The sequence below is a fragment of the Rhagoletis pomonella genome, unplaced genomic scaffold, assembly GCF_013731165.1.
Source record: "Rhagoletis pomonella isolate Grant_MI unplaced genomic scaffold, Rhpom_1.0 Rhpom_scaffold_00004, whole genome shotgun sequence".
Lineage (NCBI taxonomy): Eukaryota > Metazoa > Arthropoda > Insecta > Diptera > Tephritidae > Rhagoletis > Rhagoletis pomonella.
The window spans coordinates 11,834,277-11,851,003 of record NW_023458558.1 but is presented as its reverse complement, the minus strand read 5'-3'; the positions used below and the strand labels follow the sequence as shown (position 1 = coordinate 11,851,003).

General features: G+C 37.4%; 1 protein-coding gene across 1 annotated transcript in view; it reads left to right on the top strand.

Moving 5' to 3' along the window:
• Positions 1 to 3,625, top strand: part of LOC118738101 (secreted protein C) — a 9,285-nt gene extending 5,660 nt beyond the window's left edge. The window contains exon 2 of the mRNA XM_036469023.1: positions 1,988 to 3,625. Coding sequence (XP_036324916.1) covers positions 1,988 to 3,625 — 1,638 coding nt within the window. The remainder of the gene's footprint in view (positions 1 to 1,987) is intronic.
• Positions 3,626 to 16,727: the final 13,102 nt, after the last annotated feature.

The window sequence follows — 16,727 nt, the reverse complement described above, 5'->3', positions numbered from 1 at the left end:
CAAATACTAATGCATGAAAATCCTAACCTCAAAAAAATCACCCGTTATAATAGGCAGGCAAGTATAACTACATAAATATACCCAAAAAAATATTAAGGTGCATAATAAACGATCAATACTGTGTACATATGTATATGAATCCATATTTATGCATGTTCAATCATGTATACATATGTGCACTTGCGTTACATTCAGCAGCTATTGCATATTCACTGCTCATACATTTTGGCACAAGTGGCTGCAATGCAAATCAATCACGCATAAGTTGGCGCCAGCTCAGTGATTCAATGGTTCGACGTTCGTAGTTTTGCTGCATTTTTTGCAGTGGTGACCACAAGTCACGTATGCACGACATTCTATGTAGCAGCGGCGCGAACTTTTTCAAATAATGTTGCATAAATTCACATACTTAAGCCCAAAAGAAATGATATTTCATCTACTTTATGATTCACTGACGCTTTTTATCCTAAAGGCTTTTACATCACGGAGATGCTTTGAAAACGCTTTAATGGTAATGGCATGACCGAACAGCTGTGTATGAATATACTACTTACACACTTCTTACTTATGCTCGAAATTGTAAAGAGCTGCGTGTGTCAAACTTCTGCGGACTACATCGCCGTGATTCTCGTTGACACATTCTGTTATTTTTTTATGGCCAAATGTTTGCATAGTATCAGGTCCTTTTAAAGGCCATTTTTCCATATCCACACTACCAGACACATTAGGATAAAACTCAGCAACAAGTACAATATTTTCGTAGGACTAGTGAGTCACTTTGAAAAAGTGCAGGCAGCCACTATTTATGCTCCATGCTATGCCTTGCGACAGCAAGTAAGAATGCATCGTTTACCTGGCCTCAAGACTAGGTATGAAAAGGCCTAAATAAAAAGTAATAAAAGCTTTCAAGTTAAGCAGTTTCAATGCATACAAAACATACATTTTTTTTCATATGTAACTTTATGTTATGTTATGTCTCAAGGGCTAGTTTTTCAATTTCTTATGAGGTAGATTAAGGAGCTTTGCCGTCGGTTAAGTAAAAAGCAAACAATGTTCCATTTTCCTCCTTTACGTTTCGATGTTTTTCACATCTTCCTCAGGGAGTCTGGTATTTATTGTAAACAACTTTATTGTGTTGTATACTTTTAGGTCCCATTTCTTTTCATTTGGAGAATTTTGGCAACGAAAATTCAGGGTAGAGATTGCCAGAATCGCACTGCTGGTTTACAAATCGGAACGTAAGGCCGTTTGTTCAATATCATGCTAAGGCAAACCGGAGGTAAAAGCTCCGGTTTAACTGGGAAGTAGAAATAGCCAGTCATTGATCAAATGGCCCCTAATGAACGATAGTTCACAGCACTCGCATAAAAATCTAACTAGTAATATGCAAAGGGTCAAAGGACACGTGGCTGAAAAAATAACCTTTGGGCCACCTTAATATACAAATAAACAATACATGAAAATACCATAAAAAAATTACACCTTTCCTACTTTTTGTGCGGTTTTGTGATACTCATTCTATTTTTAGGGTAATCTAGGACACCCTGTCTATGTATATTAGGCGGCCGCCGTGGTCGAGAGATAAGCAGTGCGCACTGGCACTTAGTAGGCTGCGGATTCCATTTCTGGTCCGAGCAACATCCAACAAAAGTTAGTTTTTCCAATAGTGGTCGCCCCTCGGCAGGCAATGGCTAACCTCCCAGTCGTCCGGAGTCTGCGTAAAACTGGAGATCCCTTCCCTTTTTTATGACAAGGGTAGGACGCACAGCTCAAATAGGAGGAGAAACCCGGCCAAGCGCTTATTGCTTACAATTTATAACGCCACTCCTTTACTTATCCAATTATCAAGTAGAATATTTTCTCTCGAACATTTTCTAAACTTTGGAAACTTACTTAATTTTCCTTCCTTCTTTTTCTTTTTTTTTTCCTATATATCACATTGCACATATTCGCCTGCAATTCAACGCTAACGTGTGGCCTGCTGCAGCTTCAACAACTGTTACTTGCTGTGGCAACACTAACATTATTGTCAATTGTCTGCAACGCTGCTGTAACCCAAACTTCATCAACAACCGGAGGGCGAACGTCAGCTGCGGATGCGCATGCCAGCCTTGCCCACAAAAACATAGCCCATGTCTATGCAAATCATGTGGGAAAACAGCAACAACTCCAACAATGGCCACACTATTATGATTTTCGTTTCGAGCGGAACAGCAGTAGTGGCAACAATAATAATGGCATTGCTACTCCCACAGCTACAGCTGCAGACCCAACAGCAGCATCGACAGTAGCAGAAAATGCAGCACGAAAAACAACTCGTCGAAGTTATGGTGGTGCCAGTGGTGGAGAATGGCAAAATGCTTACACTATTGGTGGGAGCGGTAGCGGCAGCGGCAGCGGCAGCAGTGGCAGTAGTTACAACTATGGGGCAGCAAAGCTTAATGGTCTCACAAATCTCTCGGGTTTGCGGCACATTAGTAGCGGCTTTGGCGGCAGTGCTGGTGGTGCAACGGCAAAACAACAAATACCAATTTACGAAGAACAGCAAGAAAACGATTATGGCGCCGGCACATTGGGTGCATCCGGCACAGCAGGACATAATGCTGGGGGAAACAATCAACACGGTGGCAGCAGCAGCAGCAGAAGCTTCGGTAGTAGCGGCAGCGGCAATGGCTTCGGCAGCAGCGGAGGCTGGGGTAGTAGCGGTAGTAGTAGTAGTAGCAACAGCAAGAGCTATAACTCTGCTAGTTCTCGCAGCAATGATGCCCTCAGTACGGCGCTATACAATTTGCACACAGCTGGCACACACAATGGCTTCCAGTCTTCCTTTGGTAGCAAATTTTCATCAGCGAACTCGGCAACTCCTCAATTCGAATACCAAGTACAGCAACAACCCCAGCAACAGCTGTTGAGCAACAAAATCCCCAATGGCAATTTTCAGCATCGTTACGATCATAATTCCGGCGGTTACGATGAACTTTCAGCCGCTGCTACTTACGCACATCAACAACACCAGCTGCCAACGGCATCCGGACTGCAGCATTTCGGAGCGCACGATGCTATCTCCTCCCACCACTCTGGCATGGATTCAGCAACTTCAAACGCTGACGTGGACATTTCATTTGTCCACCATCAGAGTGAACATCATGGTGGTGAGGGGGGTGAGGGTGGCGATGGCGGACATGACGAGGTAGAGGCTTCGGGACCATCATACGATGATTCCGCTAATTATCTAGCTGAGCAGCACTCAGGTGGTGGTGGTGGTGAGCACGCACCCGATGTTATTAACTACATTCCGTATCCGGTGGTGAAGAAGGTGCACGTTCCGGTGCGCGAGCCCGTCCAGATTCCCATTCAGCATGCGGTTATCGTGCCCGTCAACAAGCCAGTACCCATACACATTCCAGTCACTAAAACTAAGCCTGTGCCGGTTGAGAAGGAGCTCAGAGTACCCGTCGAACATGTGGTTCCATACCCGGTAGAGAGACCAATACCAGTGCCCGTGGAAAAGCGTGTCCCATTTGAGGTTATTAAGTATGTAACGGTCAAAGTACCGCATCCATTCCCTGTGAAGGTGCCAGTGTTCAAGACCATATTGCACAAGGTGAAGGGTGGCAAATGGTGAAGGCCATAGCGCAATTAGTGGCCGGCTTTGTTTGGTGCAGCTATTGTAAAGAAGAAAAGTACACAAATATTTTTTCATATACATATTAGTTTTTTAAGACACGTTCTGCCAATCATACAAATGCACACATTGTATTTATTTTATACTTTTTTTATCGACAACTAAACGAATAAATTTAAACGATATTTATTTTATCTTGTAACGAAAGCTAAGTCGATTAGTTTTTATATTTGCAAAAAAAAGTCTACGATTTAGTAAGTTTGATAGTCTCTGTTTAACAACGAGTGTTTCTTGTCACTTGTTTTAGGAAATGCTGCACTTCAAAGACGCCTTGCGAACACAGTGAAACTATTCTAATTCCGTATTGGTTCTCAAAAATTAAGCTGAAGATACGATAATGCCGAAACTGGTGTGTTATGGGTGTGGAAAGGGTACCGGAGATGCTCTTGCTAACTTCCGCGAAACTATTCCAATAATATTTGTTGAAGTTTGTAAATTTTCAGTGATCCAGAGAAGCAGTCAGCTTATTAGTCGTCCGATGCGGATGTTGGCATAGACTGCTATGTTAGCTACTCAGCCATTGCTCCTTGGACGAAAAACGCCGATCTAAACGACGTTAGGTCGCCGGAACAAGAACCCGGAAAACCTTAGTCATTCAGGTGCATAGAACGGCCTGTCTTGCAAATGTAGGTATGCAGAAAACTTCCCTTGCATCTGCCTACTCCCCAGACGACGTCCCAATAATGGCATTGGAGGTACAGCAGCTCGCCGAATTCTGTCGAACCTGTTATTTGGGGCAGCTCTTAAAAAAAAATCATTCAAAATAATATAGATTTTGCGAACAGAGGATGCAAACTAACATTTATTACTTGCACCAGGTAAGGTGGAAATAGTGGAGCTCACTCTCTGCAGCAGATCAATATCTTAGATTATGTATATGGAATTAGCAAGTCTCGGATGAAGCATCGCTCTCGGATCATTAGCATATCAAGTCGAACTACGTAACTTGATTTTCCCGCCCAGAAAAACTGAATGTTGTTTTTTTTATTTTAGTGAAGAGGAGTGCAAACTCTTTGCTAAGCACCATTAATTCAATCGATAATGCTGATTGCCGCGAATCTGCTCAAAAGTGTCTTGCTGGAATCCGTCAAGGATATCGCAATTTTTGGTTCCCACTTGATCTCTCTCGTAGAACGGGGAAGGAAGCCTTTCAAGAGGTCCAAAAGATCAAGAGGCTACTGAGGCCACTGACTAAAACAAACTTATGGGACGCGCAAAGAGGGCATCGTGTAGGCAGAAATGCGAGTCAATACAGAAGTTGCCTGATACCACGAAGCAGTAGAGTCGTACGAACTCTTAATTAAATATTGTTGACAATACCTACCATACACTTACAGAAAGGTATCATGTAATTTATTCCCAAATCAAAAAACAGAAGCTTTCATTTAGCTAAATTATGCAAACCTATTACAACAACTTCCTTCATAGTCAAAAAATAATACAGGCACGGTACACCTCCATATTAGGTAAAACCAGATCTCGCCTACTTCCTTACATTGCACACAATTTGCTTATGCCAAAGGGAAACCAATTGATTTGGCATTACTTTGTGTGGTTAGTAAGATCGCAAACACATTTGAGGCAAAACAAATTGCTCTGTGTACGAGGGTGATTTGGATAATACTGCCTATGTTTCTATCACAAAAGCATTGGTCTAAACTTGCATAGCCCCATCTACTATGGAAAAAATCAACGCTTTGCTTCGTAAGCGGGGAATCACATCGTCCTTGGGTAACCCTCTGATCTGCCAATTATAGTTACGCCAGTACTGTATCGGACGTTACAAGGGGAAATCTTCCTATGGTCTTTAACTAATGTGTCAATGACGAGCTTAGTATAACTCCTCAGAAGGTTGTTGTTGTACCGTTTACAACAAATTAAAAAACAATCCTTAGTTCGGACACTTTTGAAATGACTGAGCTGGAATACTTCGACGACATCAAGTATCTATGCATCACCCTTTACAAAAGACTTAATTAGAACCCCCATGTCTGAACAGAATTTTTTAAAGCCAAATGGACAATGTGAGCTTGTAGAAGACTTTAAGGCTGACAGAGTGGCTTTACCGCGTAATCGTATGTCCGATTGTCTTAAGCATCCGTAGTTTCGTGGCCGAAGACTCTGTCACACTAGATCTTAACAACTTCCCTGTCCTCATACAATGCATTTTGTTAATGCCCCACGTCCACTGGTTTTTTGCTCTAATATGCCAAAGAACGTCCATATATACCATAACATATAATTTTTATAAATTGTTATATACTGCTTTAAGTTGTTTTTGTTATTTTATTTTATGACTCATATGTGACTCATGGACGTAGGACGAAACAGTTTCTTTGCCACGTTCAATGAATAACATGTGAACAAATCGAGCAAAGTTGTTTTTGAGTTACATTTAGGGATGTTCCGATACAAGTAAATACGAGTATGTACTCGATGCTTTTTTTTTCGATAAAAACTACTTTTTTACTCGAATCGTTGTTTCTATACCTACTTGGTATTGGAGTGCAAGGTGGCAAAGTCTTTCTGGCCACGGGTGGACCGGGGGCGGTCTGGGAAGATCTTGAGACTAAGCAAGCTGCATCTCTCACTATTGGTGGCAGTGCTTACTGGTCACTGTGTGATTGGTAACCATGCTGTAAGGCTGAATGTTGCGGATAACCCTTACTGCACCAGCTGCATGGAGGATAATGAGGTGGAATCATCTCAACATCTGCTGCTCTGGTGCCCCACCTTTGCGAGCCTAGGGTTTAAGCACCTTGGGTCGCACTTTTTTCACACTCCCGATGAGCTCTCGGGAGTGGACGTCAGTCGACTGAAGAGCTTCGTTGTGAGCACGGAGCGTTTCTCCGGCAAAAAGCCATAGGCGTCGTCCTTCTTCCATAGCTTCCTCCCTCTTTCCCCTCCCTGCGTCCCTTTTTCCCTCCCCCCTCTGAGGGCATCACAGCGGACAGCTAAGTCGAGTCCAAGTGTTCCTCCACATGCGGAGGCAGCCCGCTTACCTAACCTAACCTAACCTAACCTAACCTAACCTATATTTATTGTGCGCTTTTCTTTTTACTAAAAGAGAACTTTCGGGAAAAAAAACTCGAAATTTTCTTTCATATAGTTTTACGTTAGGTTTTTTGCCGTACGTCCACGTATCATTTAAAAAAATATCGCGTACTGTTCACACCAAAAAATTTGTCCGAAATTGTACACAAAAATGAGTCACATGTGACTAATGAACTTATTTCAACACGCTCTCGTGAGTCACATATGACTCATTGGACAGGGAAGTTGTTAATAACCTACACAGATTAGTATATCTCCCCGCGACTAGATTAATAAAAAAAAAAGTAAGTGCGCCTGGGCCGCACTGGAGAAGTGAAACTTACATATACATACTTACATATCAATTTTGTCTCATAACCATAAAACATACATACAACTAAACATATGTGCAACTTCCGCTGAATTTGGCAAATTACTCCCTACCAACCAACCGCCGCTAAAGAGGTTTCTCTACAAAAACTTGCACAACTGCGGCTCTGAGTCGTTTCCAGCCAGGATTCGTCTTCATATTTTATTCACGAAACAACAGTCAAGATAAAACTTCAACTACGACTATCTAACGGCTATTTTTACACAAAGAAGCTTCAGTGCGGCATTCTTAAGAAGATTCCAGAGTTGGAAATGATGGAACTTCTGGTTCCGTAACTAAAGAGATCAATTATGGCAGGAAGTTCCAAGGTATAATCCCATATCGCGAAGATTGGTGCACCGGCGTTTCCAGGATGGAGGGCAGAGAAGGTGCAGTTGTCCATGCACCCGATATCAAACTCAAAATATCCATGGATAAATGGCATACGGTGTTCCACGCTGAAGTTTTAGCAATATTAAGCGGGGCTAAATAAAATTTTCTTAGGTCGCCAAGCAGTCATAATGGCCTTCTCAAACGGGATGATGAAATCCAAACTTGTTAATAACTTTTTCAACATGCTTCAAATTCTGGCAGAAAACAAATGCAGAAACACCGTGCCGGGTGCCGGGCTACTGTGAGTTAGCCTGTAACCATTCTGTGTAGCTATCTGTGATATCAGCTGGTCCTCTTCGAGGATCATAATTTCTGAGTGGGTACATTCTATACAAAGTAAGTACTGGGAGGCGGTGAAGGGACATAGAGAGGGCAGGCTCATCGGCTAACCTTTTAATATATCGGATATTATTCAGTTTGACGCAAATCACATTAGACTACCCTTCCTGATGCGACACAACCAACTCCGATTTCATATGCACCGAATAGGTTGTATTCCTTGAGAACGAGGAAACTTCTGAACACATTTGTCTTATCTGGACAACCACAAATTTATGAATATAAATATATGAATGCATAAGTTCATTTTTACATATGCATATATGTATATTAGGGCGGGTCGAAAATCTAATTTTTCTCAAATCCCTTGATTATAGTGAAAATATATTGTATTATGAAGTCAACAAAAGACTAATAAGACCAATTCTTGTTAAAAATTCTAGGTTCAGCAAAAAGATTTGGTGGATATTATTAGATAATGAATCCGTTAACGCAAAAAATAAAGTCAAATATCATTTCTCGCGGCCCTTTACCTTATTTAATTTTACTGGACTATAGTCAAAAGATGTAAAGAACAGCACTAATATTGCTGGGGTGCATTTAGATCGCTGGTTCCAAATATTCTAGTATTTTTATTTTTAATAATAGCAAATTTAGGAACAATTTCGGTAGCTCTAATAGAAAAACTATTATTTTCCATCATCGTGGAAAAATTTTGTTTATGTAAATCAGTATGGAAGCACTGAACAGGCACAACTTCTAGAAAAAACAATTAGTTTACTTATATTTATGCATATATAATATAAAAATTGCAAATATAGGAAAATTATAAAAAAATTTGTTCAACATTTTTTTTTTTTTAACGTCAACGTCTCTTATTCTGACAGACCCGTGCTTTTAACTAATTAACTTTAAATGCAAGACTGTAATTGACAGCCTTTAAAAGTATACAGCTTCGTGAATTTCGATTAAATTAAAAATTGTAAATTTCGTCGGTAGTTAAAATAACCCTGTCCGACCATGTACTTTCTGTAACCAAACCTGAAGAACGGACGCAACTCTAGCTAAAGCGACGGAAGTTTTTAAATGCACATATCATTTATAATTCAGCTAGTCATAGTATGATGACGTGCATATTTAGAACTCGCATGAATATTACATGAGCAGTGTGTTCCTGCCGGAAATCAAGACCCTAAAGCCTCTAATATTCACATTTTACTCGGATTTACCGTCAACAAATCAAAAGATTATATAACATATTTTGTTTTTAATTCAAGCATGCAATGCGATGCAACATCAATTTAGGCACGAATGTATACTAAAAAAAAAGAGAAACCGTAAAACCCGTCGTCTACGCTCATGCAAACAGTCATTTATGCATTGCATTTTTGGCAGACCACGCCGGTTATTCATTGAAATTCATGACTTTGTTCTACAAAATTCGCGTGTACTCGCAAATTTTTGGCTAAAACACCGACAACTAAATGTAAACATACATATGTACATGTTTATGCAAAAGGATATTTAAGTCACTACACTGACGACTGATTCACGACATGTAACAGAATATGGCACAGAGCGTTGCATATGCAAATATGTGTGTGAGCACACTTACGCGTTTTCGAAAATATGTGTACGAGTATAATGTGAATAAATTTGAAACATGCAAACAAATACTGAATTATGTTACATGCAAGACAAATGTATGTAGAGCATCATTGCATACCCCCATCCACCCTATTGTTCGCGTTAGTGTTGCGCGCATTTTGGTTGTTTGCTTTCTGCGTTCTTGTTATATTATTATACTCATACATACTTAAGTATGTATGTATGTATGTACCTAAGGGTGCGTTCAGACAGAAAGCCCAGCTGCACCGAGCGCAGCAAGGCGGAACAAAGCGAAGCTGGTGGTGTTCACACTGAACGAAGCGAAGCGGAGCTTTTCTCATGGACTTGGCCTACAAAGGCTGCTAATGAAAAGCAGCAGAAATATTTGCTGCATCAAAGCATTTGAATCAGGGGCGCACCCAGGAATATATTTTAGGGAGGGTTTTATATTTCTGAAGATATATCACCGGAAAATACTAAAAATTTGCTTCAGATAATACCCTCTTTAATATACATTTATGCAAGTTTGATGCACAGTATGTAATAAAAAAATAAACGTTTTAAAATTCATAAACTGCACTTTATTTACAGATTAACAGAACTCAAACGCTTTTAACCGACTTCAAAAAGAAGGGAGGTTATCATCTCGCCGGAATACATAACTTTGGACCACGTGAACCGTTTTCAATAATCCTTTTTTTATTAGAAAGATAGTACCTCAAGGTTCGTCCCGTAATTTGTTTTAGAGATCCGATGATTGGATCATGAAGAAATTAACGGTACCCCTAAATTTGAATATGAGAATTGAAGTCGGTTGTGTTCTCTCCTTAAAAACTACTTGTTTAATAAAAAGTTCTATAAACTAAAGATGCGTTCAACTTTCAAAGGTACCTAATAAAAAATTTTAAATAGAGTCCGTAAAAACAAATTTATTGATTCCATGAATTTTTGCACCTCTATGTTCTTTTTTTCGATTTCTGGTTTTCGATAGAAATGGTGATTTTTCACGATTGCTAAATTTTTTTAATATTTCAAATATCGAAAAAATTAACTGAACTCTCAAAAAAACGAAAAACTCATATAAAACGACGGACGAAAAATGGAAAGAAATTTTCTTCTACCAAAAGTTCTTAAATCAGTTTGCAGCTCTCAAGAAAAAAAAATGCTCGTATATTTATTCCCTCATGCAAATTTATAGCAAAAGCACAGCGCTTTTTCAAGCAACAGAAATTATAATAAATATTCCTTATAATTTCCTTGAGATCTGGATTCTTAGCTTTAAGATACAGATTGTATTTGAGGTTATTAACTTTAGGGGGGGTTTGAACCCCAAAACCCACCCCTTGTGTGCGCTAATGATTTGAATATTTTGATATCTCGTTTGCAGATTAAACAGAAAATTCCAAATCAAAAACCGCTTTGCTTTCAGCTCCAAAACGCTTTTGAAAAAGCTTTCTCATACAGAACACATTCATATACCTGTAGCAATTTGAAAGCTTCGCTCGGCTCAGCTTCGCTTTCTGTGTGAACATACCCTAAATTTTTAACTTTAGTCTCGATGGCTGTTGTTTATATCAATGTTTTCTTATTTAGTTTTTGCTGTGCATTTTTATTTTCTGACATACAAATGTACATATGGCAATAACGGTGTGGAGTTTCACAGATTTAAAAAAAATACATACGAATACATTTGCCAGAGAGCTGGGAAATGCTGTGCAATTACTTCAGTGGGGCACCAGAACTAGACTAGAATTTCAAAGTTAGTACTAAATTGTTTAAAGTAGTGGTTTCGTAAATAATCAAACGAACGAAGTTGTTATTAGAGGCTTAGTTAAGTAATTCTTCTGTTTTTCTTTATTTAAAAGATTTAATTTATCTCTATGTCGCTGTTTTAAGGAACAATAACAGAATACTACAAGGCTTAAATTTTTGTTGCAAGGTGATATTCACAACGAAAGACAGAGGCTGCCAAATTCGGTACAGTGATGGGTACAAGGTAGTCGATGGAAATAATCTAACCAGGGCTGTCAACTATCTTTAGCTATGAGGTGCCATATTGAGGATAAAACAGTGGCAAATAGAAAAGTAAAAGTGCCAAAGAAGGTGCCATCCTTTTTAATCCTTCCCATTTAGCAAAAAAAAATAAGAACCAAATTTCTAAAACAAAAGTGCAATGCAAATTTTGGGACCTATGTATGTTTCAGAAACGTGTACGAGTAAATACGCCGCCAACCATTTTCAAGGCCGTAATTTTTGTAATTGAAATCTGCGCTTTTATGCTGTGACACTAAAGGTTGTGAGCAGCTGAACTCTATTTATGAAATTAGAAATGCATAACAAGTGTGCCTTGTGGTGGGTTCCAGGCCTTGATGAATTTTACGAAAAATATGTGCCACAATGGAGTCTATTGACCTACAACTTTTATATCATTCATCAAAAGCAGAGGTTCCCAAGCTTTTTTCTCCCGTAGACCACTTTCAAAATCCGACTGGTTTCAGTGGATGCTGTTTCATTTCTACCACACTCACAAAGCTCGTCAAAAAATGTGAAGACAAACGATGGAAATTTGCGTCGCGGCTGAGCTCCAACCCTAAATTCGAAGTGGGTAAAATAAAAATAAAAAAATATACTTTCATTATTTTATTTATTAAAATAATATGACTACACACTAACCTATAACGCGCAAAGAAACAATAAAAAATTGCACTGATCAGACAAAAAATATACGTTGTATTATTACTAACTTTAACTTAACTTAAAATGCTTGGAAATACTTTTATTTCTAAGCAAGCAGAGTTTCTATGAAATTTTAAAAATTTGCATGCCCCTTACAAGTAAGTATGTATGTACACACATATATTATGTAAATTACTAAAATTCATACTACTGCCACTATCTTAAGTAGGAAATTTGTAAATGTATTAATTGCTAACTAACCGTTGCACATAAGTACCTACTCCTTAATCTAATCGCTGGTTTTGTTCACAACATTTTTAGTTAACTAATTGCAGGAATTTGAAATATGACACGCATAGTATTTAACCACAAAAAATCGTGTCACACAAACATTTTACATATTTTATTTCATTTCATATCATATGGTTTCTAGAGCACAATAACAAATATAAGTATTTAAATGTATGCTATATGAAATATGTCTTTAAGTGGGTGTGTATAAGTTAGGGTGATCCAAAATTGGACGCCAAAAAAGTTAAGTTTGAATTTTTATGCTCTCTCAACTAGGAGATTGTTCTGTATAGAGATTATATACCCCTGTTTTATGTTTTTGAAATCAAAAAAAAATTTTCCAGACTTTTTGAATAGGAAAAAAGTCATTTTTCGTAGAAATTTTATAGAAAAAATATTCTTCACTTCAGAGATTCACACTCTATTTCTCTTTAGGAAACTTCGAAGGATAAACCCCAATTTTTTAGTAATTAGCTTTATCATCCTTATGTTTACCTTTATCTTGTTGTGGGAATGTCTGTGTCTTTGGTTATGATTTGTTATTTGTTTTTGTCCTTTTGAACCGCCCATTGTCAATAATAACATTATTCTCCTTTGGAGCAATAACCACCTAAGCGGCTTTGGTCATAAAGCTTGCCAGTTGTTTTCCTTTTGTGCCAAGTGATTCCTATTGCAAATGACCCTAATATTATTAAAGTTTTTGTGCAATTGCTTGAAAAAAATATACAAACAAATTAAGTTTTATTTTCCAAAAAAAAAAAAATATCTAGAAAATAGCGACTATTTTTAAAGCGATAAAGGAAATCAGAATTATTTTCCAGCTAAATAAAACTCGAATAATAGCAATTATTTTCTGAGCAAAAAATAAACCTAAAAAAATAACTAATAGATATTTTTTTAACAAACACGAAAAAAAAACAAAAAAACAATTACTGATATTTTCTGAACAATATATATATATATACTCAAGAAATAACTATTCAACTTGCGTTTTATTTCGTAAAATTTAACAAATCCATCCATCCATTGCCACTGACGATAGTCTAAATTAAGGGTTCCCAAACTTAAAACAGTATAGATACTTTATATTTTAATGTAAAGAATGAAATTGTTTCACTGTTTTATTAACTATTGCTTTATAGTTCGGTATTATGTCTGTAAGCTGTATGCGCATTTCTGGGGTAGAATCCAGTTTCGACCTCAACTTGTTTTTGTGTAGGTGTAAGCGGAAAGTCCTGTTTCACAACGATACTATCTATGTGTGTTAAAATAGCCACTGTGTGTGTTCAATGTCGAAGAACTATGAAGATCTATGAATGCTTCGATAATGGATTTTTTACTATTATCACTATTACCATCCGAAATTTAAAAAAATAATCGTTATTTGCGTATAAATTTGAAGTGCATCAAAAACTTCAAATGCGGCATTTAAAAAAGTGCTATATTCGATTACCCTAACATGCATACACTCATACATACATATGTATGTACATTAGGGTGGTCCAAAAATTTATGGGAGAAAAGTAAAATCGGAAATTTAATGCCTGTTTTTTTATTTTAAAATCAAAATATATTTAGAGGTCGCTCAAAGCGCTCAAAGTTTCCCATGTATTTTGTATGGGGAAAAAAATACTTTTCGTAGATATGGCATAGAATCCATGAAAATCAAAATTTTTCAATCTGAAAACTCTGCTTCTCTTCAGAGGACTTCAGAGAATAATGCCCAATTGTTTATTTAAACATTTTTTAATTTTAACTATTTTTTCTTTTTTTTCTTTTGTATATTTTTTTTGGAGTATTTGATTTTTTTGGGGATTTTTCGGAGACCCTTAAAAAATAGTTAAAATTAAAAAATGTTTAAATAAACAATTGCGCATCATTCTCTGAAGTCTTCTGAAGAGAAGCAGAGTTTTCAGATTGAAAAATTTTGATTTTCATGGATTATATGCCATTTCTACGAAAAGTCCTTTTTTGCCCATACAAAATACATGGGAAACTTTGAGCGCTTTGAGCGACCTCTAAATATATTTTGATTTTAAAATAAAAAAACAGGGGTATACTTTTTTCGGTATAGAACAATCCTAGCGGGTGAGAGCATTAAATTTCCGACTTTACTTTTTTTTCGACCACCCTAATGTACATACAGCAAACCGACCAACTTCCAGAACGTTTGACTGCTCATACGCTTGGTTGACGATTTTTGTTTTAACATTGAATTGCTAATTAAGATAAGTGAGCTGGATTTTCGTATAAACACATACATACATATGTACGCCAACACGAATTCAAAGCGAGTGAACTCAACGATCTGAAAGGGGTCGTGCGAGTTGCAAACATGTCAAATCGTCAAGTGGTTTGAATGCGTCGCGCAGAGCACGCACCTTAGAGCGGCGGCAGAAAAAAAAATCAAAAAAAAAAAACATTTGTATAAAGCAAAAACACACGCTGTGCGAACATTTCCAGATAGTTTCGCCTACGCGTGCTTTTCCCTAAAACAATCTGATTGCGTGTGTACGCCTAAAGAAAGTTAAGCCGTAAGCGGAAACGAAATCGCAATATCGTTATTTTTACAGTTCACCGTTCTCTGCCACAGCCATAGCGGCGGAAGTGCGAAACTTTGCGTGAATTAGCAACCCAAAAGACTGACGCGCCGACTGACTAACTCGGTATGTGTGTGTGTGTGTGTGTGTTTGTGTACGGATTAAAGACGGATTTGGCGTTGAAGTGACACCCTCAGCACAAATTTTAACTGCGCTATGGGCGTTAGTCTGTTTTGCGGCCAAACAAGTACTTAAATACTTACTTATATTTTTCTCAATAGTCATTGCCTGCGCACGCACCCCCCTTCTCTTGTAGTTAATTAAATATGCGTGTTTTTTTTCCATTCCAACTAAATTCTGCGATAGCATTCACTGCTCTACATTAATTCTTCATTTTATTTGACATTGTTGGCGCTTTCATTAGCTCATTTGCATTTCGTCGGTGAGAATTTTGGGCTTGGCAGTTTGGCACTCACCCACGGCCGCCATCATCTTATTGTGAAGACCCACTCTCACATTTTTGTTAATAATTTTACAACATGTAAAATGTCATGTTTTTCGGTTAGCTATCCACATTTTATTGCTCTCATTCTCTTTAGTAAATAGTTGTGCGTGCGTATGCCGCCGCTCGGGGTGTGCCACATTGCTATTAATTGTTGCATGCACACAGGCGAATAAACACCACTTTTTTACGACTAACAGTATTTTGTAGTGTTGATTTTATTACCTCTGCTTATATCTGCTCGGTTGTTCAAATGAAGTTATTAAAGTAACTTTTAATTTCAGTTTTATTGGAAAACGCAAGAAAAGAAAAACTTACAACGAATGTGTGCGATGGAGAAGAGAAATTATAGAAGAATTATGCAAAACTATAAAACAACTTCTATCAAAAAAAGTACAAGGAAAAGTTTCAAATGCTTTGACGCAGTTTTTATGGCTCTTAAATAAATTCGGTGTTTTTTTTTTTAATTTACGGCTATAGTTAAAGTGAAATTTTATTGAATACAGCGAGCGTGGCGCATATCCGCGTGACCGCGGCAGACATTTATTCACTATAGATACATTAGCGTTGGCGTTTTAGAAATCATAAAATAAATTACTTTTTAAATGGTAATGAGATTTAAGTTGTATGTACTTACTTATATACAAAACTGGTATAGCCATAAAAAAAAAAAAAACAAATTAAAAAATATGTAAATTAAAAACAGAAAGCAAATGCAAGACAATTTTTATTAATTACACAGTGCAACTTAGAAGATATCAACCAATACTTTCCATAACCCAAACGAAAGGGAAAAAAATTGAGTTTTTGATTAAAGAAAACAAAAACAATGAGAAAATTAATAAATTTTTTGGACAACTTTTCTTTACTTAAAATGCTACATTTTTGTGTATTTTATATACAATTTTGACAAGATAATATTTATATTGCCCAAAAAAGCCAATATTTACGGTTTGTTCTACGACAGAAACCAAACTGATCACTTACAAAAATGAATCCGTCGCTGTTTGTACATCTCCATATCTTTTTCTGTTAGTATACATTTTTTCTGAAAGCGGAAATATTTAAGTTGTTATTTTCCCTGCGACTATGAAGAAGGTTTTTATTATTTTGAAGAGAAACTTCTCTAGCGGCGGTTGGTTGGTTGGGAATAAACTGGCAGATTCAACGGAAATTGCACACGGAAATGGTTCGGGCTGCAACAAATACTTCTTGAGTGTATGCACATTAGGGTGGTCCAAAAATGCATGTGAAAAAGTAAAGTCGGAATTTGTATGCCCTCACTACCTAGGATTTTTCTATACTAAAAAAATATACCCCTGTTTTTTTATTTTGAAATCAAAAAATATT